The sequence below is a fragment of the Oxyura jamaicensis genome, chromosome 2 (genome assembly GCF_011077185.1).
Source record: "Oxyura jamaicensis isolate SHBP4307 breed ruddy duck chromosome 2, BPBGC_Ojam_1.0, whole genome shotgun sequence".
Lineage (NCBI taxonomy): Eukaryota > Metazoa > Chordata > Aves > Anseriformes > Anatidae > Oxyura > Oxyura jamaicensis.
In genome coordinates this window covers 60,534,398-60,560,588 of record NC_048894.1, presented here as the reverse complement: position 1 = coordinate 60,560,588, position 26,191 = coordinate 60,534,398, and the positions used below count along the sequence as shown (strand labels likewise).

Genomic DNA, 26,191 nt, shown 5'->3' with positions numbered 1-26,191 from the left:
TTCCTTTGAAATATGCATTCTATAAACAAACCCAAACTAAAAGAAAGCACTGTTACATGTCTACTTCTCCTTACACAGCAGGCACAGATGATGAGTTAGTCATATTGCTTGTTACACCACCAGAAGTTACTGTAAGTAGTAACTGTGACAAAAGATCTTGTAAGCAACAAAACATGACAAACTGGAACTGGGCATTTAATTCCCTTACATTTTATCTCATCTTCATTAGATTTTACTTTTAAAATCTTGTATTGAGGTAACCAATAGTTCACTTATCATTATGTCTTTTCAAATTACATCCTACATAACACATTCTTGCAGTATTAAGTGCAACCTAAGAGACGAACATGCTAAAGTATCTATATAATAGAATTCTCAAGTAGCTTAAATTACTTGCTTGTTGCAATCGGATCTAAATTAAACCAAACTAGGTAACTAAGATCAGTTTCTAATACAAGAAAGTCAAATATTTTGAGTTTAACCAGTCTTCTTCCAAAACTACAGTTTAAAGAAAAAAATCTTCCTTGTTTACCTTGTCTTGTTCTAGCTGCTCAATCAAGTTCTTTGCATCACGCAGCTGTGTAATCAGTTTAGTCTTCTCAGCCATGTGGAGATCCTAAAAAAAAAAAAGACCCCAATCACAAGAGTTTAAAACGCCACCAGGCGTAAGAAAAGAGTTTCTGACAAGCAGTTTATGCTTTGCTTTAATAAAGAATCATAGGTTATTGGTACATGACCAACAAAGTTGTCATTACATTAGAAACATGAAGCAGGCTAGGAATGAAACCCTGTACTGTGCCTCAGAGGTAGAGTAGAGGAGGAAATCAAAGCAAAATAAAAGTAGGCAGCTTGAAATTAATTCTAAATTTCCCAGTGCTAGACTGCCCCATAGTTTCCATAACAATTCAGGTATCTGAAGGCGCAGATTCTCTTGTGAACATCAGAGTTGATAAAGTAAACTGAGCAAGAACATGCCTAACGCATCTGCTTTTCTACCTGCATCTTGGCTTACAAAGGAATCTCAGCAATGCAGCATTTTATCTGTTCTTGTCCTGGAAAATGTGCTTGAAGCACTTGAACCTTCCTGAGCTCTTTCAAACTGGGCTAACGCTCATAGAGCGAGAGAAGAGCAACTGTTCTCCAGCACTAAAGCTGAGTACTGCTGTACTTCTCAGATTTCCATTACTATCAGCCACCTTACTTCTATTTCACAACTCAGCATGAATGGCCTTAAAAGGAAAGCTGAGCAAAGTTTTAATTTAGCTTTGGCATTGCATTTACCTTTAATTTCTACCTCACCTTCACTATATTGTGTTTTCCACTGTCCTTCCTTTCCATTTTCTATTCATTTACACAGCTGATGCCTCTCACTTTTCTTACTTCCTGTCTTCTCTGCAAGACAGACTTTCCTTCACCCTCACCTTCCCCCATTTACTTTTTTTCCTGATACAGCTTTGGTGGTTATTCATATGGTAAGATTTCATGCCCTTCTCTACAACTTTTTGAAAAATTGCTCCATATGTTCATTCCAGGCTGTTTTTGCACCTTTTACTCCAAAGAACTTATGGTTTCTTGTGATGGTTTGTGCTTTAATGACTTGCCCTATGAATAAATTCTGCAAATACTGAAATTCTTACACTGTTCTGGTAGTTTCCCATAAAGTTAAGAGCATTTTACCTTAATTTTCTCTAGCTCCTGAAGTCTCTCTTCTAATTGTTCCTGAAGAGCCTCCTTCTCGTTGGTTAGCTGGGCACAGCGCTCTTTGTGTGACCGAATCATCTCCTTACAGCGCTGCAGCAAGTTCTCTTGGCGCTTCACCCTCTGATTAAGAGTTTCCAGTGTTTTAACAGAATCTTCATTACCCTCTACAGACAACATACCAACATTACCATGTGCACACTTTTTTCCAAATGCAGATCCGTTTTCATCATTCACATGGTGTGAGACTGACATCTCTAAAGAAAGTTGTTGTGCAAAGTCTGCAGAACTTCCTAGTGACTACAACTGCATTTCACGTCCAGCCAGAAACGTGCACACACACAGGATGGCAAATAGACTCTTTAATCCCAAATTATTTCACAAAACCCCAGCTATTATACAAGTTGCAAAAAAAAAAAAAAAAAAAAAAAAAAAAAAAAACACGATTACTCAACAAGACTGCGTTTTCTACAAGACTGAAAAGTTACCATGATTTATAAACCTGTCTGCTGCCACTAGGTGAATATTCACAAGCGGGGGGAAAAATGCTAAGCAAAACAAATCACATCTGCCAGTTACAAAGCAAACAGACTCCTCTTTTCACAGTGTTGGGTATGACAATTTTCATATACCCAGGTTAGCAATACTGCATTAGGCGGGAAAAAGGTCACATCTAGAGTATTTTCAAGCTATACCCTTCCCTGTACCTTACTGTGTGTTCTGCCCTGATGATCTGAAAATGGGATCAGACATTCAGAGTTTCATTTTGAGACTGTATGTCTTACACACTATAATCCTGAAGCAGATTCCAGTACATCTGAATGCTGGTTCCTGGAGACTAGATGGTTAATATTATTTCATGAGCACTACAAAAGGCATGACACTGGATAAGAAGAATCTTTGCTCCAACCTCACTTAATAACAGAACGTAAGAAAATCACAGCAGATCCTGAACAATGATTATTTCAAGATGTATGTTCATCTCTGTCCAAACCCCAACTTTTATTTAGGATACCAATGAACGATACTTTCATCATATACCAGCAGCACAACATCCCAGGTTCAGTAATCAAATCTAAACAATACTGGGACTCCCATAGCTCAGATAACCTCCTGATGAGAGGAACACTTAAAAGAGATTATTCAATAGCATGAATATGAGAATTGATCTTTACTTTTACCTTTTCTGGAAAAAGCACATAAAAAGAGACATACTGGCAACTGGTATCCTCTAAACTCTAGGGATAGTTTCCTGCTTACCAGACGAAGAACCTTAGTATTAAGTGGGAGTAGTAACAACCCCCTACTGGCAACAGCAATACGTAAAATAGAATTATTGCTATTAAGGCAAGATGGACCAGATTTTAATTTTCATGGAAATTCAGCATCTTTGAAAGGTTATCATGTCCACCAGGTGCCATTCTATTTCTAGACCAATTGTCCCCTTCTAGAAAACATATCATTACTATTATGTGTCATCCCTTAAGTACTATTACTCCATCACAAATAACAGTAGGCTTATTCCCCAGAATTCAAGATCTCTTTAAAAAAGCCCCAATACCTACCAGTGCTTCCTGGTTCCGCAATATTTTCTGCACTGATTTCTTTTGTTGGACTTTGAACTTGTGGGTCAGACTGGATATTTGAATCAGGTAATTCAATGCCCATCTGACCATTCTGTAACCTCTGTTTCAGCAGCGATACCTGAACAAAATACTCTTTGTTAAAAATGTAAGGATTCTAAGATGATTGTATTTCCATTCTCAAAACTAACGAGAGTTATTCATGTCAACAAGTAAAGGAAAAATCTGTCTGAATCTTTTTAGCATTTTTTAAAAAATCACAGTTGTTTCCAAGGAAAAAAAAAAAAGCACAATTATGTGTGGAGACCATTTAAGCAAAACCAATTTTGCAAAAGCATTTTTAGCTCAAGCATCTGCTCATGTTTTTTCTTGATAACAAAGACATTGAAAAGGTATTTAGGTGCAGATCAAAAAATTGCATTTAATAAGAGTAAGATTATACAATAGTATTCTCTATCACAAAGATGCACTTAATTTCTAGAAAATCATAAATTCTGAAGAAGCTTTAAAACATAGTAGCATTTATAATAAAGCATGGACACAAAATATAGGAAATACTGTAATTCATAAAAAATATTTGGAAAGAACAGTTTTCAAAAACATCTCTTGGGTAAGGTGTTTTACCTGAGTTTGCAAGACACTAATAACTTGGTCTTTTTCTTCCAAGGAAGCATCAAATTCCTCCTGAAGATGTTTCTTAGCTTGTTGATCCATCTGGAGCTCCTAAGAATCATAAATAAATGTGTCTCAGATGAAAATTGAAATGTGAATTTGAAAAGCTTATCTATGTATTATGAAATATTAAAAATACCTCATTGCAATTATGACTCCAGAAGACAATCATAAATTATTTCTTTTACTATACAATAATTTAATTCTATTACCAGCATTAAAATAGTAAGAGACTACATCTAATGCATTATCAAAGATCCTTCCTTCCTAAAAATAAGTTTGTGTCAGTATCACTTCAAGCTTGTTTTTGAAAACCGTCTTCCACACAAACACTGGAAATTGACAGTTGCACTTTGGTAAACTAGATTCTTCATTTAGCCATCAGATTAAATCAACATAAAGAGCTGAAATGTAAATTTTCCTTATGCTCATTCAATATGCTAGTATTCTAAATGTGACTAATGCCATTTGTAACAACACGAAGTTGTTTTTTTTGTTCCTGAAAGGTGTCTCAAATGAGATAGGGAATGCCAAACAACTTCAGAGTGTCTTTACTTGCTACTTAATTGCATTCATTTGGCTGAATACCTTTAGAAACATGTAGATGTAACATAAACACATTGGTAATAGCTACATGATTTTATAAAGTACTGTATCAAGAGGGTTTCTTCTGTTTACTTCCTATGCTTTTAAGGTTTACTTATTTATTTAAATAATTAGTTGTTAGAACAAAAAACAAATTAAATGTTGAATTAACTCATATTCAACTTCTTATTAAGAGAGTCAGCATGTTTTATGCATGCACTTTCCAGATCTGTATTTTTTCTTTTTAATTTACTTTATCCACATGTCTTTCACAGGAAGATTTATCCCAGAAAGCCAACACTTCTATAGACATTATTCTGCAAAGGTCACTTGTGTAAAAGTAAGTGCCCCCTCTAAATATGGGTTCTGTTAGCCAGGCAAATACAAAGAATGACAAAAAGCACAAAGAAAGCATGAAAAAGCAAGCAAGCGACAAAACAAGGATCAGTGGATACCTCCTGCTTTGCTTCCATCCAACTCTGAATCCCGCTTTCATCATCTCCTGCTGCCTATGCCTTACTTCCAGCAGCGAATCCCAGCTTTGAGTCCCACAGCTGAGAGAGCTAACTGTGCCCAGCCACACATTGGAGGGACAGAGCTGCAAGGCATCTTTAGGGAAAAATGTTCCTCTTGCTTCTCAAGGAAATACATCCACTTTTTAACCCTGCACTGTACCTGGTTCTCCATAGCTAATGATCACACCTCTTTATCATGCTTCTGAGCTTTAGAAGCAACTCTTTCCAAAGCAAAGAAGCAAAGCTCAGTGCAACAACAGGCAAAGAGATTTTCGAAAAAGTAAATAAATAAATAAATAATTGGAAAGGTCCTCCTTACAATCCAACAGTCCTTTCTGACTGCTGTCAGAGAGGCAAAACACCAAGGACTGCCATTGAAGAATTACTCTTAAAAAGAAAAAACTACTGTAAGCAAAAGAAACATTTATTTTGAAGGATTATTCACATTGTCAGTTCATCCCAAGAGAAACTTAACTCATTTTAACACAACCCACTTAGAAGAAACTTGTCTTATTCAACTCATTTATTGAAAAAACAGACTGCATGATGACGAAAACTTCTATTTTTTATATAGTAACTGCTGATAATGAGTGATTACAGCAATGAATGATGAATTTTATAACACTAGCGTCCACAGTGGAAACTTCCAATTTTAGTTGTAATTTCTTTATTTTTAAGTCTGCTTTACTTACTGCTGTAATCTTTGGTCTTCCAGAAGACCAAAGAACTAGTTTTTGAAGATTTTCAATCAATATAAAAGAATTTAAGTCTTAAATTTGAAGGAATTTTTAAATCTACAAGAATTATCAGAAAAATAAATAAATTCTATACCAAATATATATCTTTATAACATCAATAAGTATTGTATATATATATAGATTTACATCAAATACATCTTTCTCTAATCAGAAAGACTATGACTAAATAAGTAAAAAGCTAAGTATGCACACATGCAACCCTTTTCCTAATAAAAATGCTTTAATTCTAGTGTAGATACAGGCCTTCCAAACTTTACTAAGTACTACCACACTGAAAACCTAAATCTAGTGAAACATATACTCTTAATGCAGAATGCATTTCTCACATTTGACTTGTAGCAAACTGGAAAAAAAGTATTGACAAGTCAATTTGTCACTACTGCTGTGGGTATTTTTAAAATTACTTTTATCCTAAAAAAAAGAAATAGAACAAACAAGCAAAGAAATCTGTGAACCTGACAGCCATGAAAACATATAAAAAGTGCTTGTTGCTTGTATTTGCCTAACATTAGCATTTCTCAATACTAGAAAAGCTAGAAGTTGCAGAGCCACATGTACTGCTGGGCCCAACAACACCGGAAAAACCACACACCTTTCTACCTATTTCACAATGAACAGAAAGGCAGTTTGGTTGGTACTATGAACTGCTCTTAGATTGTGACAAAAAGCTGCTGAATGGGAAACAAGCCAGAGAAATAACCCCATGTAAGGTAATGGAAACAAGTGGTTAAAAAAACCTGCTTTGCAATAGAAAATATTTTGCAAAATGAATTTAAAAATCAAAAGCTAGGTAGAGAAAGATCCTCCATACGTATGCTATAAAAGTAAATATTCAACCAATAAAGGAAGTTACCTCTCTCAGTTCTCCAATTCTGCGAAGTGCTTTATCCTGACTTTGACTCAGAATACCCTTAAAAAGGAATAAGTACAACGTGTATTAAATGTAACTTTAGATACAAAGTGTAAATAAACTCACAGAATTGTATTTCAGTAGGAGAATTAACGTGTTTATATTTCTCTTTACAGTCAAACTTGATGTGTAAGTATTATCAAGAACTGCCAACTGTGGAATGTCAATCCATCACCTGAATTCAGCTGATGCAATCAAATATGCAGGAATACAATAGCTTCACAATTATTTGGACAAACCAGTATTAGCTGGGATTTTTAAGGATTTCACTCTAAGAGAGAGTCTTTTGTTTACATAAAAAATATACAAGAACATATAAGCATATACCTACACACGTACACATGTGCATACACAATAGACTGATAGTTGAATCTTTATTTGCACTACACATTTTAAGATACAGAAAAGCTTTCAGGTTAATAGAAGATAAATAGGAATGCTTACCTGTAGCTTTTTCTTCTCTCGTTGGATAACTTGATAAGCAGACACTAGCTAAAATACAGAAATCAGGTATAATAATGATACTGCATTCACTTATAGCCATCAAAATAATTTGCTTAGTTTTATCACTACCTACTTTTTTAAACTCCTCACTTCACTTGAGAAAGCTCTTCTGACAGAAGCATATGAAAACAACTGTCTTGTGCAATTGTTTTTTTGTGCTTTTTTTCCCCATTTATAGAGCATCTCCAATGTGCTAAGTAAATTAAACATGACAAAATAATTAGGCTACACAGCATTCATGCACAGTTCTCCCTTCACTGAAAGTACCTCTGAGAACTCTCATGATTTAGTACAGGCAGTCAAAAAACAACTACATCAGAAAGTTACAACCTAGAGAATTGCCCCACAGGGATGTACACTTTCATAGGATACACATCCCAGAGACTTTAAATTTAATTTTAAAGCGATTATACATTAAAAAATACACTTAGAACGCTAGCAAAAAAAAAAGGGTTGTGTAACAGTGAATGTTCTCATTCCATGTGCTTTGCATGTTCCCAGTAGACAAAGAAAGACTGGGAATGAACAATATTTCTCATTGTAAGCTGACAAAAGAACTTCATGAGTTAACTGCACAATTTAGTTTAATTAAAAATTTGATCACAATTGCATAAGTTGTGCAAAGCTGAAGTAGCAAAATGGCACTTGGAACTAGAATACACCCTTTTCTAATTACTGAAAAAATAAGGGAAAACAAATGCAATACACCCAAACCAGAAATCTCTAAGTTACCACATATCTTCAAAATGTTATTGAAAATAAATTAGGATTTTTCAGAATTGAAGGCTACTTTTCATTTCAGAGTCGTACTTACTTTAAACTGAAAAGAAAACTAAAACTACCATGGGTGGTTTCCCGTACCATATTCTTGAGATGCTAACTGTGTTCTTCTTTTAATGAAAAAAAAAATAAATCTTCAATTCCCACTATATTTTTGAACACCTTTCTTCCAAGCTCTAGCAAGACAAGCTTTTAAACTGAATCCAAAGAAATGAAAAAACTCATAAATAAAAAAGTCCTTTTGATGGAGAAAACTAAGAGTTGCTGGACAGACTACACTAAAAACACAAAACAAAATCTATAAATTGGAGAATGTTTAATTAAGCAACACAGTTTACATAAACTTTTAAAAATACACCTTATCATACTAGTTGGAAGATAGTAAAAACTAATGGGGGTCAAAAATTAACTAGTTAATGGAAGAAAACTATTTTTAAATGTATGTTGAACAGTGTAATTGACACATACATACCATAGATTCCATAGATTCTGACAACAATAGCCAAAATATTGTAATAAATAAATAACCTCTGAAAGTTTTACTTTTTCAGACAAAATAAGTAGACAGGAATACTTGGAAGTTAAGGGGAGCAGAACAATTACTGAAAACAAAACGCCTGCTTATGACACATGCATGCAGTGAAATACACAGTATAGGTGTACTTCAAGTTTGAGAAGCAAAGTAAATTTGCCATCACGTCAGCACAGGTCACACTCAGCTCTGTCCTGAACTCCAGCCCCACATACAGGACTCCCAGCAGAAACCCTCCTGTACCTATATCCAAGGACATCACTCACACAAGCAACCCCCAGCTAATCTCTGTTGCTAACAGCATGGAATTATTTACAAACAAGAGAAGAAAAGGAAGGACTTGGAGAGGCTCGAGAGGTGGGCTGACAAGAACCTCATGAAAATCCACATGGGACACGCAAAGTCCTGCACCTGGGTAGGAACAACCCTGGGCACCAGTACATGCTGGGGGCCACCCAGCTGGAAAGCAGATCTGTGAGTCAGCAGTGTGCCCTTAATGCTAAGACGGCTATGGGTAGTCTTGCCTGCATTAGGCAAAGTATTGCCAGCAGGTCATGGGAGGGGAATCCTTCCCCTCTAGTCAGCATTGGTAAGGCTGCCCCTGGGAGTTCTGGGCCCACAGTACATTGAGATGTGGACACACTGGAAAGAGTCTAAGGAAGGGCCACCAAGATGATCAAGGGACTGGAGCACCTCTCCAGTGGGGAAAGGCTGAGGAAGTTGTGATTGTTTGTCCTGGAGAAGGCTCAGGGGATGTATTATCAATGTCTACAAACACCTGAAAGGAGAGTGTAAAGAAGCTGGAGCCAGGCTCTTTTCAGCCAGGCACTGGCCCAGTGCAAGGACCAGAGGCAGTGGGCACACCCTGGAACACCAGAGGTTCTGTCTGAACATCAGGAAGCACTTCTGTGCTGTGTGGGTGATGGAGAACTGGCAAAGGTTGCCCAGAAAGGTTGTCAAGTCTCCCTCCTTGGAGATCTTCAAAAGCCATCTGGACGTTGTCCTAGCCAAGCTCCTCTAGATGGCCTCCTGCTTGTGCAGGGGTTTGGACCATATGGCCTCCAGAGCTCCCTTCCAACCACAACCATTCCGTAATTCTGTGAAAAATATTTCTGCATTGCATTACCAGCACAGCTTTGGCTTGTCTAAGCCAAAAATAACTAGGCTTACAATCATAATTAAATGTCCCTGCTAGCTGTAAGAGGATCCCATTTGTTCCAGAGAGGAAAACAAGATTATCCACTATTGCAGTATGCTAGTCTTATTTTTTCCCTCCCTCTCCATCCAGTGATGTTACCCACCTCTGCATACTTTCCTCTGTAGTTGCCCAAGCTGCGCTCCATTCGGCGCAGTCGCTGCAGTAGCTGTTCCTTGCTGAGGCTGTCTGCATTTCCCGGAGCCTCCTCGGTCTCACTTTCAATGTCAGAAGGTGGATCAAAGGTGGGACCGGCTGCATCCACCTCCAGCCGATTCAGTGAATCTCGTGAGGGCGTTCGTACCAGGGACTCTTTAGAAGAAGAGCGGAACAGGGACTCTTTTACTGGGCTTCGAAACAATGACTCCATGGAGGGCACACGGAGCTGAAGGCGCTGGGTGAAAGACTGAGTGTCACTCGGCTGCAAAAACCCAAAGCAAGGAGTTACTTGTGCACTGCTTCGAGGCCGACAGATACACTAACGCTGGGGAAAGAGACATGTCCAGGGCCAAGGAACCACTGTCACTCAACACAGCACCACAGAGGTGACACCAAAGAGCTACCACTCCCTTAGGAGAGTCATGTCCCTGCGCAGAAAAAACATGCAGCTGCCAAGCGTGGGCAGTTTTAGAAAGCAACTAAATTCAATAGACAACAGCTCTGATTTAAGCTCCTGGAAGAATGTACTCCTGTGCAACCCCATTAAAAAATTAGTATGTAACTGAAATAAATAGTTGTATTCACTTTTGTCCCAAATTAAAAAAAAAAAAAAAGTATGTTAATGTGACTCACTTCTTGATGTATTAAACAGAAGATTGTATTTATCTCAAAGATACAAAGCTCTTTTCCTATGATTGAGAGAATAAATTTATTGTAAAAGTCCTTGTACAATGGTTCTGGCATGTCTTCTTAAACAGTCCTTTTTTATTTTTAATGGCTTTACTATATTTACATAAAATGCAATTATTGATTTAGGCAACTAAAGTCCCTGTGCTGTACTAGAACAGAAGGGTCTGTGCTTCAGTAACATACAGTGCTGGTGCTAGAGAAGTGATTTTCAAACACTACCAAATGATGCTGGAATTCGCATGCTGGGAATTGCTGCTAATCCCACTCCAGAAAATTGGACTTGTTTCTGAGATGTATGAAAGGATGACCTCCACCATTATCACAAGTGATAACTGTGATAACTTTATTTTAAGATTATCAATTCTTCTCCTTCAGTTAGAAATTATATTTTTTTTTATCTTAATACCATCTTAAAACACGACAAAGTACTTGTCATCCCTTCTCTGGTATGAAGACACACAGGGCACTTATGCTAAATGAATACAAATAAAACATGGCAGTGAAATACAAAACAAAAACCCCATAGGTACCTTTGGGGAGGCTGGTTCACTTCCATTGTTTTCTGCAGATCTGGGAATTGGTTGCTTAGGTAAATTCTAGAGGAGGAAAAACAACTGTTAGAAGGAAGAGACTATAATTACTATCAGTCACCGATTCCTACAAAGAGCATCTGTGCTTTTTTCTTGACTGTGTTTTTAGTACTTTCTTTAAAAAGTTTATTATGATGTGTTCATGCAAACAAGCTAGTTTGTTAAATTCAAAACAGACTGCTGCAATATAGAGAACTACAAAGCAGCTATGTGTGCATGGATTAGTATGAGACATCTGCAAATACAGACATCTCCAATTTAATTATTCAAAATGATTATTTGTGTAACATTTATGCACAAATCAAAGGACCACCAGAAAAAGACAAAACGATAGCAAGAAAAAAAAAAAGCAACCAACAAACTGATGATCAGTGTTGTTTACAGCTGACATGAGGATCAGTGGAATCACATTATCTCCCTCTATTTAAGTATGTGGAGGAGGAGGGGACAAACACTACCTGGATAAAAACACTGTTTAAGAGGTTTATATATGAAAAACATAAAAAGCCGTTGTTTAAGATTCCAAACAAGCACAGGAAGAAAAACATCAGGCTTTCAGAAAACACATCCTGTGCAGGACTAGACACATACAGTTTTCTGCACTCAAAAATAAGGAGGGAAAAAAAAAAAATCAACTGAAAACAAGAGTTTTATTTTTATTATAGATTTCAGACATTCCTGTCTGTCTGCCCTGCTTTTCCTATGCCCTGTGCTCAGGTGCTTCCAAAACTGCACAGATCCAGATTTCTAGTGTTTAAGCCAGGTCTGACTGATGTAGCAAAACACACTAGAAAATATCTTGGATACATTTTTTTCCAATAAAATCATTGAGATATATTAAAGTATATGGAGTAAGGAATTCAGTAAAAAGCGATGTACATTTTTATTTTTAATCAAGATGTACCTTGAAATTCATATGCAATCTGTAAAATCGAAGGGCTTCAATACGGCCTGATATGGACCAAACTCAAGAAAGTATTAAAATAACACAGAAAAAAATCCAAACAGTTAAGGAAGCCAGAGAAACAAGCACTCACCCATCCAGACTCAGATTAGGTAAAATGAGCAATAACGAGCCATATAAGAAGTCTGTCTAGATTTGGAAATTTCATTTCACCTGGCTTGATTAAAATGTGCATACTGTTTACATTCTGCACTACATTGTTGTGGTGGATTTAGTTCTAGTGGATTAAGAGCTTGCACTCGTTTTTAAACTAAAGCACTCCTACACTTTTATTCTGGGCTGCATTATTTGTTTTCATTTCTTAACTGGGAAGTTAGCTGTAACAGTAATCCAAATAAAAACTATTTTCCGCTTTACAATTTGCAATAAAGCACCTACTGCATTACAGTAGTGCTAACAAAGAAAGACGTACTTGACCAGGAATTGCAGACTATCTACAAGCACATCTTTCAACAATCATGTATTCTGATTACCAGAAACAGAACAAAAGGAAACTGCTTAGGGTTTCTGTATCTAATTCACAGGGAAAATTTAATAACATTTAAGACATTTTAAAACACAAGATTAATTAGATGTATTAAATCTAATCAAGTATTTATGAATACATAAAGCATGGATCCTATTCTTTTCAACTGTTAAGAACCCTAAAAAATGCCATCTCAAAACTAAAACTAATGCCACCACATTTAAAGTTTTCCTCTTCATTGTGCCGACATCTTTGCTTTCAGCCTACATACACAAAAGTAGAGCCTAGATTTAGAATTGCAATTTATTGCATTAGCAAATATAAGAAGGACATAGTGGTTATGTTTACTGCAAAACCTGGACCATCACACTTCTCTACCTCCTGCAATGCTAACTCACTGCGCTCTAGGGCAAAGGGTCATATGCTGGTGTTCAGAAGGTGAAAGGTAAGCATGAATATAAACTTACTATATGTAAGTATAGATTCAAGAGGCTTTGAGGAGCTTAAAAGCCCTATCCTTTCATAAGCCCTAAGAGTTGTTTTCAGTGAAACTAGGAACAAAGCGCACTGGCATCTTGAAAGCCTTAAAACCAGAAGAATAACAGGCTTTCTGGAGACTGACAGTCTTTCTTCCACTAACCATACACAACAACTGTATCTCTACCCAAAGAGTAGCTACTTCTAAAATTATTAATAAAAAGGTTGCTTTCTGTTACTAAAATGTATAAACCAGAGCTCAAAATTAACATGAACACATTAGGGCATTCTAGCAACACTTCTGCTTCCTTACTTCTCTATTGCTGAAATGAAAACTAATTTAGCTTCTTTTTTCTTTCTAAGATAAAAAAAATAAAAATAAATAAAAATAAAATAAACTAATGTGCCTAAAGAGTGAAAGCTTAAGTGTCTGTAGTTAAAAACATGTTAGTGTTCTTCCTCTCTCCTGCTTCCTCAAGTATTGCAAATTTGTGAGTAAGTTCTGGAAGGAGGAAGAGGTTAGTACACATTTTATTCCCCCATGTTTGTTTCATTTTTAAAAAAATATTTGTATATAATTAGCACTCGTCTTCCTTATAAACTTCTGTCTCACTATTCTCTTCCCCCTGCCACCCCCAAATCTTACTGTGAGAGGACAGCTCTAGAGTTTTCAAGAAGTTCAGAGAACAAAATCAGTTTTACAGGTAACATTATTAAATACACATTGGTAACACTTTAACTATAATTCTCACACTATAATTTTTGCAGTGTATACAGTTTTTTTAATAAAAATATGAAAGACAGTGACTCTAGTCACTGAAGTAACTAAGGGGAATACAAAGGCAACATAAGAACGTTCACAATAATGTTTTTTTCCAAAATGCAACTGTACTAGTGATATCATGAAAAACAACCTATAAATGCTTACTGCTGTTCATGTAGAAAAGCTTAATTTTATCTGTAGAACAGCAACTATTACTGGACCTTGAATATGATAAAAATACCTAAACTAAGACAAATAAATCTAGCAACTATTTCAAAACTACAGATGTCAGAGCATAGTCTGAATGTCCACTTTGCTCCTCATAAAAAGTTCAACCTCAAGAACACCAGGACTGACTGAGCTAGTAATGACTCTGTGCTTGGAGGCAGCAAGCACAACCCAACATATGAAGACTTTCCACAGATCACCTTTTTAAGGAGTTTGTCCAATTTTGCTTAGCTTGAGACACAATCCCAGTATGATGTGGTGTGTTGCACTACGCCTATTTCTTTACCAAATTTCTATCCTGATATAGCTTTCAGTGTCTTTTCATTTTCAGCCTCTGCATGAGCAGCAAAAAAGGCACTTGCTAAATTGAAAAAAAAATGAGGTAACTGTGAGTTGAGGATGACTTAGGACTCTAAAATTCAAATACTGTTTTGAATCATCATGCACTCAGGAATGCCATGGTTCTGAAGCACGTGAAATCTGCCATCCCAGTTCTGTGGCAATACGCAGAATACCACAGCTTTGCATGTGCATATGTAAGAAATGGGAAGGCTGCTTTCCTCCCTGTATCTGCTTCTTTTTCTCCTCTCCCCTTGTTCTCTTCTCACTGAGATTCTCCACATGTAGACTATGCAAACAACATTTCCAGACAACGAAATATATATGTTTAAAATGAAATCTAACAATTTGGAAGAGACATTCTAGTCTTGTAATAAGGGCAGCCAAGTTACCAACTAGAAGTAGCTGAATTTCAGTGCCCATGTATGATAATTTCCTGCTACCATTAGTAGTAAGTGACAAGGCTTTCACTGTAAACAGCAAAAGACATGTAATTTTTAAGCAGAGAAATGATCTCAGTGCTTGTTTATCTATTTATCTTGAAATAGACATAGACATACATAAAATGAAGAGGAAGACTTTCAATGGCTTTAATGAATTCTAACCAACAAGTGTACAAAATTGTGCAACAATTACTTGAAATTTGGGTAAAGTAGGGTTACCTGCATAACAGAAAACGTGTTAATTTGTTGTGTTACAATAAATTCACATCATACAGCACACCAGCCAGGAGCTATAGGGGAACTACCTCTGTGAAATTTAGTGCAGGGTTAGCAACAGGGTAGTTAAGATGCCTTTGTGAGAACAAGCCACAAGCAACACTAGGTTTGCCTTCTAATACAGTACTCTCCTCCCCCTGCTAAAGGCATCGCTAAGGGGGGTGGGAGGACTCACCACACCGTCACTCTGTGGCTTAGGTTGTTTGGTGGGATCCAAAGCAAAGATAGTATACTCAGAGAGAAAAGCAGGTTCTGCTATCATCCCGGCTAGCAGCTGTCATTCAATGCAAAAAGTAGGAAAACAAAAATAAATCAAATAACAAGGTAAAGAATGTTGCAATATTCTACTAAATTTTTCCACACTTTTAGAAACATCATAAAAAAGAAACAACGGAAACTGGTAAAGTCAGGACATGAATAGAAAATATGCATTAGGTCACTCACTTCAGAACAGCCAAAATACAGTTTTGATCGTTTAGAAGTATAAGAAACATACAATTTTTAAGAAGTATCCTAGTCAAGCCCAAAACAGAGTGTTTCAGGCACTGGCACTGATGATTTTAAGCTTTCGTGGATGACTTGTCTTCTGATACCACTTAGCCCTCTTTGCTCTCAATGTTGTGCATGAAAAACTCATTCTATCAGTATTTCAGTTACAAGCAATATAAATTTCATGATTTGTCTACTACTGCTCTTATACAGTGGAATCCTAACCACATACAAAAAAAACATTCCTTACAGAATTATTTGAAGTACTAGCAGACTATTGCTTTACAAAAAAAAACAAAACCAACCACAAACTGATCTAACCATTTGTATCAAGTCAGTATAGGAGAAAAGATTTAAATTCCATGAAGAGAGAGAGATTCTGGAATAGGATATATACATGTAATGTAATGCAACTTAATGGCGCAACAGGTTTCAAAAGCATTCCTTTCCCATAATTTTACTTACATACAGAAGTTTACTGCTCAACTTTCTTACAACCTGAGATCTCAGAATTTTGTTGTTTGCTGACTGAAACAAAACATGGTAAGTTTTTTCATTCACACCATTTCAGAACAATTTTTATTTCAAGTTACTAATAGTATTTTAGGAATCGATTCTATTACTAAAAAGTTGGGGTTTGATTATTTTTTTTAAACTGCGATATTCATTCCAGTGCTCCAGTACAAGCAGAGCATTCAATTCAGAGGAAATTTCCAATTCAGAGGAAAAATACTTTCACGTGTAAGATCCAGAATTTTACATGATTTGCAATTTTTGCATAGCAAAAACTTTTAGAAAACGTGTTAGAATGTGGAATGCCTGGACCTGGGGGGTAAGGCTGCTTCATTTTGTACATGTGCTTCTGGAAAAGATACATGCCAGAAAAAGAAATGGCAAATACTATGTATAATCACACAGCAGCAATGCTACAAGCAAGACTGATAACCTCATGAATTACAAGTAAATTCTCAAGAACAAATAAAACGATGATAAAATCTTTAAGTCAAAGAATACTTTGTATATTTAGACAATACCAGTTAATATGATGAAACAACATTTCCAAAACACTTCTACATGTATCCAAGCAAATGTTATTAACTAAAGGATCATAAACATTTTCAAAATGTAACCTATCTTAAGCTTAGATGAGTCACTTTCAAAAAATGACTGTGGAGAACTTCAGGAATCAGATAGTTCAAATTACCACTTCATAGAAATGGTAGGCCAATGTTTGCTTCCCAAAATATTAAGCACTAAAACTTCATCACAGAATTATTTTGCTTAAATCAAACTCCTTGCATTACCCAAACAACTTGCATTAAAAAGAATTCCTATTCATCTCCAACAAATTACTCTTCAATTGATATTAAAAACAAATTTGGACAGTCAGTATGTTCAGCTTCTGTGAATTGTTGTTTTCTGTCATCCCCTGCAGTCCACAACCACATAAGTGTAACGAAGTTATAGCAGGAGATTTACCTAGTAAAGTCTTACACAAAAGCCTCATCCAACACCCTCCACCTGCCCCAAAGAAAAACCAAAACCCCCAAACCTTACCGGGAAGACAACAAAGAGGCTTAAGCAGTGGAGAGAGTTAAATTCACTCCAACTACTCAGAAGACAATTGACAGGGAGCATATGCAACTCTTCCGTGACAAGATCAGCAGAACCAACCTATCAGCTTCTGCAAAGCCTAAAATACCTCAATGCACAATAATTAAGTTCTTAAGAAATAAAAGTTACGAATATGAATTTATGCCATACTGCTTGAGCTTGCAAGCATACCACTCTAGGGTCTCTATTGCAACTAATAGTTTACACAAACAGTAGAAATCATTTAACACTACTGTTGCGTTTCACAAATGTTAATCAGAAGCCTGAGGCAAGGACGTCACTAAATCATCTCAGCTTCACCTCGCTGTTCTTAGAGTCTACTGCAAAAAGACAAGGCTAGCATAAAGGGGAAGGAACCAACCCTGCAAACACAGGTAGAAGACAATAATACTGTTTGAGGCAGAGCAGTAATCGCCATATCAAAAAGAAAGAGCTAGGTATTTCCTTCCCAGTAGCTAAGAGTTAGCCAAGAGTTGAGTTTCACACCTCAAACATCTATCAAAGGCAGAATACACCTAATCATGGTACAAGAATGTTATTTCCTTAGAACTGGCTGTATCTTCTTATTAGAGAACTCATCCTCCATTCTCAGATGTTGGGTGCCCAACAGTGAAAATATTTAAGTACTTGCTCATAGCATTTTTATTACTCGAGCAGCTCATTGTCTGCTTTGTTCTTACAGCTATATTACCGGCAGTGCTGTTGAATAAGTCCTATAATTACAACACCTAGTACTTTCCAGAAATATATATCCATTTTTATCTGCATTGTTTTTTCATTTTTTTAATTAACTATTGAGCATGGCTTTAATAGGAGCTGTCTACTTGTTTTTTTGTTTTGTTTTTGTACAAGTCACTGAAAGTTATTCACCTATGCCTGCAAAAAAAGGCAAGAAAAAATAGCCTTCCAAAATTAAACTCTTCTAAGTATTGCCACAATGCCCAAATATTCCTTTACTTTGATGACTCTGATGATTGGGATACATAGGCCAAAGTAGTTCTGAAGCCTAGATCAAATTACTTCCTTAGCAGGCTGTGAAATAAAGGCAGAATTTAACAGGGATTATAGTACTACCAAGTACCCTTGCTCTGAAGGGGGGGGACTAGTTGATTTAATGCATATTACATATATGCAACGCTTGCTTGATTACCAGTGGCAGTAATTATTCCCTTTCAGGGAAAGGAAAAGAATCAGTAGTTCCATGTTTCAGACTAATCTGTTATTACACAAACTTGTACTTCATTAACTGTATGAATTTGCATCATGGCACATGTTCATTTCTAATGTTAATGCTTAAATACTTCTTTAATTGTATGTGTACTGTTTTTCCATGTTGTGTACATCCACTACATAACAGAAGGAAAGGGATTATACTACAAGTTTGTTGAAGAGGTAAACCAGTATTTATTCACCTGGTTCAAGGAGCTAAGGATGTCAGCTATTAGGCTAATGGTTTAGTTTCAGCTCTTACTAAGAAAGATAACTCATTCCCCCATAGTTTAAAAAAAAAAAAAAAGTCCATCCCACCCCCAAATTGGCCAGATTTTTAGAGAATGCCAAAAAAGCTGGGAGGAAAAAAAAAAAAAAAAAAGAAAAAAAGAAAAAGAAAAAGAAAAACAGTAATTTGCTATCTATCTGTTTTATAGAAGGTTTGTGCAATCTGTAACAATCTTCTTATGCCTCATCCCTCTTGCGTTTATGTAATTAAAATACTGGAAGAAGAACTCAAAAGTTCAAGACTTTTATCTGCAATTAAAAAAAGCCTCAGAACCTGAATGCACAGAACTGCATTTTCAGGATGAGCTAATACCTAAATCCAATAATTCTTTCCTGGTTTGTTATTTTGATAAGAAACCTAAATAAAACCAATTTAGAAGTACTTCAGATTGGATGAATAAATCAAAGATGCAGCATTAACAAAGGCTAATTATTTCCAGTTTTACCTATCCTGTTTTATTATTAGCCAATGCTAGAAAGCTAGAAAGATACTTCAATTAAATTTCAAACAGTCAATTTACAGTACTAAAGTAAGTCTAAAAAGTACATTGCTAGTTTATCTTTAGCTCTAAGAAAAGCTATATATACAGTGCTCTGCTGTCACTTCCATAACACTTGTGAGGATGTGACTGATATTTGGACCTGAATAACTGCCAGGTCATCCACATCAAGCTATCAGCTGTTCCCTCTCAGTTAATGGCTCAGAACTAGCTTTGTTATTTTCTGCATGTGGTCCTCACTTGTAAAAATAACTATACTAAACCAAAAGAAAATTTTGAACTTCTAGGAATGATACTGAACATGATACATTTTCCCCTCAAATTCCATTGAAGAGTCAGTGCAGTAACAAACAAATTTGAAAACCAAACCCTATTCTTCCCTGGAAAAGACTGGAAGTAACAAGTAAGTTTTAATCATCCACGGCTGTTAAAAATGACACCAAGGCCAACTCAGAAAGTATTTGATACACAAACTGCTTGAACAAGTTCTAGGTAAGTATCACTATATGATTTTACTTTACACTCAAGCTATATTTTACAGGCTACTTACAAGAACAGAATACAGTACTAGACCGAATTCTACTTTTTCGTTATACACTAAAAAATTATGAGCTTCTCCATAGCACTGCTTCTGTGGAGATCCACCGCTTCATTAAAATAGAAGTTGAAGGAGAAAGCAGGCAGGAATAGAAGAAATTTATGCTAGTGTTCCATGAATGAAGCATAGAAGTTTTTCAAAATCCCAAAACATTCTGATTAAAAAAAAAAAAAAAAAAATCAAATCACTTTAGAGTATAAAGCAAAAATTTGTCTGCACATTTTATTACAATTCTTCGATCAGAGTAATGTTGTCTATTACAAATGTAGTTTTTCAATTCTAAAAATATTGTGAAAATGTTGAGTTTAAATCAAAGCTTTTACCCACAATACTTGTAGCTTTAATATTAACAACATTAAAAATGTGGAAGTGGATTTATTAAAAACACATTAAAATGTAACAAGCCAGAGGGAGATGTATACAAGAACCATGAAATATTGTAGAGTTCTATGTTTAAGCTTTCTATACCAAAATGGTTAGCAAGTATTCACATACTACAAAAACATTTCAGTATACAATATTCTTCAAAACCATTCTCAGTACATTAAATGTTGTCCAACTTCAGTTCATTGTAACACTGTTGCCAACTGTATATAAAAACGTGTGATCAAACGAAAACACTGCTTTAAAATGTGTCCCCCTTCCATATAATTGGGGCATGTGTTTTCAGATATTATATACTATTTGTCTCTCTTTTAAGCATCATAATTACTGCCACTGAACTTAATTTTATGGAAATCCAATCCTACAACTACATTTCAAGGATGATTTGCTTTTAACCAGTCTTAACACTTATGAGGAATATTTGGAGAAAGAAGTTTTCATGTCTTGATGATGTAAATGTATCTTCATTTTAGTAAAACTTTCCATCTGACGTAAAACCAGATCTTACTAAAAAGCAGAGAGATTTTCATTCCCTTAGCATCATTACTACTTTCTGAGTTTTAATTACAGAATGCATTTCATAAGTAAAATTCTCATAACAGTTCCCTATGCCAGGGAATAACTGTAAATGTGAGGTCACTTTAGTACTCTGTTTCGATTCTTAATCTTATTTCTCCATTTCTCTCTCTCTGTCTCTCTCTCTGATCATTCCAAGTGTAACCACTGTATTTAGAGCATTATAATGTTTTTCCAACATAACTTGGCATGTCTTGTGGGGAATTCTTTGCTTCTCCTGATTGTCTGGAAAAGCAGACTGGAAAAAAACAGATTGGGGCAGTACAAATTTAATGAAGCACTAAAAGACAAAAATCAACAGAAACGAAGACAACTGCAGGAAGTATTGACACATATAGGTACCATCAGTAGAGCCCAACAATATTTGGATTTTTTTTTAATATTACGTTAGCAGAATGGTGAAGAGGTAGCTTTTATTAAATCAACTGAAAAATAAGGTAAGATTTCAGGGATACAGACCTTCTTCAAATCTGGAATAAAAGCAGCCATCCTTAATATTAAATAAAAGGTTTAAAAAAAAAAAAAAAAACACAGCTATTCTGAGTTTGACTCAATGTGTGAGTTGTATTTGAGCAGAAAAGCAGTTGGTACTTGTGTAAGTCATAACACTCCTCATCCCTTTTATTAATTTTTTCCTTTCATCATTTCCCACTGAAGAGAGGAAGATTTTCTTCATTTAGGTGTAGGCAGTGTCAAGCCAATGACAGACTAAAACCAATGAACCAGTCACACAGACTAACATCAATGTGTCTCACAACTACATTATTTCATATTCCACTAAGCTTCTTCCGCTTAGAAGTGTCTGAACACCTGGGCCAAATTGTTCCTTTAACCTTTATCACATTCTTGTAGTTCTCCTGTGGCAGCATGTAACTTCTGTACTCTGCATTTAGAAGAGACATGCAGGTTTGCTTTTTCTGGGGAAAAAAAAATAAAATGCAAGCTCTCCTTTCTAAAGCAGTTAATTTATCAGAGATGATGCTGCTTGCCAACATTAACAGAGCATCAGTTAATAGAAAGCCTCTCTCCAGGGACAAAAAGAAGACATTCTATACAACAGTACATGAAGTAAAAATATTCATTAGAAAACTGAATAAACAAAAACAAAAAATCCCACAAGATAGCCTTCCTTTGTTTCCTATTACCAGTGCAGGAATCAAAACTGCCAAGTTGTAATGAGTGGTAGTGTTCATAATAATCTAAGACCAGTTTCAGGTATAGCTGGTCATCTCCCGAAGAAAATGTAGTGTTAAAATTGAAGTGGATGGGCCCACTGCAAGAAAAGAAATACTTTATACACATAGTCTGCCTCAACTTAACTCTACAGCTAATAGGACTCACCCAACTTTTCAAACAAAAGAGGCAGGAAAAACAAAGTTACTCTCTGAATGTAACTTCTTTCCCAGTAGCTTACTGAGTCTAGTTCAGCAGTAAGATTTTTAAACTGGGAGAAGGATTTAAAGGTGTCTTAATGAAGGGCTTTAAAGGTCTATTTCACTAATACGAAACACTCTGGGACTTAACCTAAAAATCAGACTATTCTTATGTTTAACTGCACAGGAAATAAAGAGAATGAGGAAGAAAAAAAAGCATTAATCAAGGAAGCAAAGTCGGATTATTCTTCTTCTTAATGAAGCGTTAAAGCTTAAAAATATAGAAAATGAGTTTTCAACTGACCTCTTGGTCTGGTGTTAAGGAGCCTTCATCATTCTGATCTGTAAATGAAGATGTTCTGCTTCTTTTGTCAGTCAGTGGAGGGGACTTGGAAGGGGCCTACACAGAGATCACATATCAACAATATTCAATATTCAGAACTAATTCTTCCAAATCATAATTTAACATTCACTAACTATAACTTGTCAGTACAGCCCAGAGTAGATCTTCCTTTTAAAGAAGCCACCATCAGTTTCATATACTATCTGTGAGGAGTTCTACCTCAATACAAAGTCTCCAGAGCAGAAAACATCATGGAACAGCCACAAGAGCATGCAACAAAATTATGCTATTATAATTATATTGTAATATTATTAAGCTATTTTGATCATTTGTGACCATGGACCTCCTGGTCCAAATTTGATTCTCAAACTTCACAATACCTTAGCATTTTAATACTTGTTTTAAGTATTAAGATTAAGGCTTCAAAGTTTTGCAAGTTGACAGGCATTCGATGATTTAAATAAGGAGTACCGTATCATTTGATAAAGAAATTAATTCTAAAAAACAGTAGTCAAAATAAAATAGAATCTAAGCAAAGCAAAAGGGCAACAGAAGAACATAACCCATTTTAAAACGTCACCATGAACTTGTTGTTCCTGTTAACACTAAATATCTATTCAAAGAAATTTCACAACTCCATACTGAGCGAGGCTATAACATGCCAAGCCGACCCAACCCAAATGTAGCTTGCCAGCCTCATACTTCTAAATCCACATACAAAACTTCAGTATACATGTAGTGAAAATTAAGAGATCGGCAAATTTTACATACAAAAAAATCAGTAAGATCTTTCCTAAGGTATATCACAGAATCACATGCTACAACATAATCAAAACTAATAAAGTGTTGCCGTAAGAAATAAAAGTCAGAACACCTCCTGCACTTTGCTGCAGTACCATCATTTAGGCGGTGTGTATAAATTCTGCCTTACGTAACCTTTGTCTCAAGACCATGACTGAGCTGACTAAAACATAAACAACAGTACATCACAACATTAAAGAGATATTACCCCAAAAAAGTCAGTCTTCTGGAGAAAGGATGGAAGACATAGCTAAAGCCTGCAGGTATGTTTTGCCAAATTTAGATAGTAATGAATTAAGTCCAGTACCATAGGAAATATATGGTTATACCAAAGTCAGTGACAGTTTACAGGCCTGACCAAACAGAGAGAAAGTTTCCCCCTGAGAATGTGACTCTTCTTAAGTCAGTCACCCGACTTAGTACCAAATAACCATTTGCCATGCCAGCTCTACAACCTACTAAAGAGTTTTGCTCTAGAGGTATCCGTACAGTCTGAACAACGACAATAACCTGCTCACCCCAGCAGCCTGCCCTCCTTTTCTGCCTGCCCTCTAACTTAAGGTCACCCATTTACAGCAGGGGAACTTCTAGCCCTCACCATACAGAACGAAAAAGGTTTCCAAGCGTTCATCAGCACTTCACTACTAGATGGGGTATGAAGGTCTGTCTTCACTCTGCCCTTAATGGTTTTACAGTTGCCACTGCTGCACTCAGACCTCCTGACACTTCAGAGCCATTTCGGAGGCACTGCGCTCGGCAGCAGGAACAGTCGTTGCTCCTGTGTAACAAACGGCACAATTCCGAAACTGAAGGTGGGCAGAACAGGGGAGACGACACAACTGCCTAGAACTGCAAGGGCAGCTTTTTCTCCCCGTCAGCAGTTACTAACTGATGTGTCCGTCCCTTGTCAGGCAGGGGGAGAGCGCAGGCTGTCAGAGAGGTGACATCAGTTAGCTAACAGCCCACATGGAAAGCAGAGGCCCATAAAGGCCTCATCAGAATGAGCATTCACCTTCATGTTATGCTTGGAGAGATGCTACCTCTGGATTTATCTCTCTTAGGTCAGTAAATTTAGCCTCGGACACCGCAGGCCAGAGTACAAGTGACAAGTTTTATGTCCTAGAAAGAGGTTATCAATAAACGGTATGGTAAGCAAAGCCTCCCTGCGACAGGGTATAGGAAAGAGAAGAGCAAAAATGAACACAAATAAAAGTCTCATAGAATTAAGAAGTGCTGAATGTGTGTAAAACTTGGGCTGAAAATGTTTTGATAGGAAGCAGCTGACAGTCAGGTGATGACAGAGCACCCAATGAACTGAACGCAGTTTATTTACATATCTACTAAGAGAATGGGAACAGAAGTATATTCCACTCTTTTCAAGACTCCAGTGCATTTTACAGACCTCAAGACCTTCTCCCTCCTTCCTCATTTACAAAGTATATTTTGAAATGAGACACAGGGAGCAAGCAGCTTACCCCCTTTTTGCTTTTAAGAAAAAAAACTAACTTCAGATTCCTTCTAACAGTACCGGAAATCAAATGAAGCGATAGAAAGTACCAGTAAGTGACAGAAAACTAGACTACTTCACACAAAAATAAAAAGCTGTTCTCATTTTCCCCTTCTGCCTTCCCATTCGCGTCAACCCTTGAGTTACATGACCTGCTCGACCACAGCACAGCGGCCTAGGCGAAAGTATCACTTATCACAAGCTCCGGCATTCAGTTGCATGGGATCTGTCAGTGCCAACATCAGCGTTAGCTCTGACAGCCAAATGAAGGCTGTGATATATTAAACCGCTGGACATGCATGTGGGGAAGAGAAATCAAAACCAACTCTCTTCCTTCCCGCCGCACTGGAAGCTCCACACGTACGCCAGCTCTATGCCACTTTGAGCTGCCACTGACAAAGATGCACTTTGCTTGGGCAAACCCCAAGTAATAGCTAAGGGTGGGATTAAAAACGGGCCTGACCAGCCATGTTCGTCACGGACCGAACATCCCCAGAAGCACAGCCCCGGCCGGACAAAGGAGCAGTACTCTGGGCCAGTACCACAGGAACACTGCACACACACAGACACGTACACATAGACAGACAGACACACAGACAGACACACAGGCGCTCTGAGTTACCCAGACACGGAACACAAGCGGGCACCCCCCGCACTCCCCGCCCCAAAGGGGAAATAAAGCCAAACCCACCCCCTCCGCGGCTCCCTGCGGCTGTAGGGGGGCAGTCCGGCGCGGCGGCGCCTGCTCCTCGCTGATCTTCTGCTTCAGCTTCTTGAACATGGCGGCGCGGCCTTCCTCCACCCACCCCCTCGTCGCCGCCGCCGCCGCCGCCGCCGCCGCCGCCCCCCTCCTCCTCCTCCTCCTCCTCCTCCTCCTCCTCCTCCGCCTCCCGGCCCCCTCCCCACAGCAGGTGAGCGGCGGCGCTGCTGCGCCTGCGCGGCCGACGTGGAACCCGGCGGCCCGGTCGCTACGGGGCGACGCGAGGCACAAAACGCTGTCCTCACAGCTTCGCCCGCGTGGCGCCGCTCCTCCGGGCGGGGGGAGAGGTCAGGACGCTGACGCTCGGCCCCGGGCGGCCTGCAGGGCAGGGCTGCCTTGGTACAATGCTGCTAATTATTTTATAAACCTAATTATATTCCCAGTCTGGGTTTGATAACCCAATCAGCAGCGTTCCATCAAGTGCACAGGGTTTATAAGCCCTGTGGTGGTCAGCAGCAGTTCCACACACTTTGCTATAATGTCCAATTGTCTTGATGGGAAAACACACAATTTTTGAAGCTAGATTAAAACCTTTCTGCTGATGCAGTCACGTTGTCTTCACTTTGCCAAGCCTTTTTCGTCACGTTGTCTTCACAGCCAAACCGTTTTAGTACTATTCCAC

The 26,191-nt window shown here is 37.3% G+C and overlaps 1 protein-coding gene across 6 annotated transcripts in view; it reads right to left on the bottom strand.

Annotated features, from left to right (window-relative positions):
* Window positions 1–25,848, bottom strand: part of GOLGA4 (golgin A4) — a 61,042-nt gene extending 35,194 nt beyond the window's left edge. For 4 of the 6 annotated variants that reach the window (XM_035316672.1, XM_035316673.1, XM_035316674.1 and 1 more), the window contains exons 1-11: window positions 25,501–25,848; window positions 22,463–22,558; window positions 15,303–15,401; window positions 11,112–11,177; window positions 9,839–10,153; window positions 7,166–7,213; window positions 6,665–6,721; window positions 3,906–4,004; window positions 3,264–3,402; window positions 1,678–1,865; window positions 533–616 (exon numbers count right to left, since the gene is read on the bottom strand). In XM_035316672.1, the coding sequence (XP_035172563.1) occupies window positions 533–616; window positions 1,678–1,865; window positions 3,264–3,402; window positions 3,906–4,004; window positions 6,665–6,721; window positions 7,166–7,213; window positions 9,839–10,153; window positions 11,112–11,177; window positions 15,303–15,401; window positions 22,463–22,558; window positions 25,501–25,590 (1,281 nt within the window). In that variant the 5' untranslated portion in view covers window positions 25,591–25,848. The remainder of the gene's footprint in view (window positions 1–532; window positions 617–1,677; window positions 1,866–3,263; window positions 3,403–3,905; window positions 4,005–6,664; window positions 6,722–7,165; window positions 7,214–9,838; window positions 10,154–11,111; window positions 11,178–15,302; window positions 15,402–22,462; window positions 22,559–25,500) is intronic. The other 2 variants (XM_035316675.1, XM_035316677.1) reach the window with 2 other exon arrangements.
* Window positions 25,849–26,191: the final 343 nt, after the last annotated feature.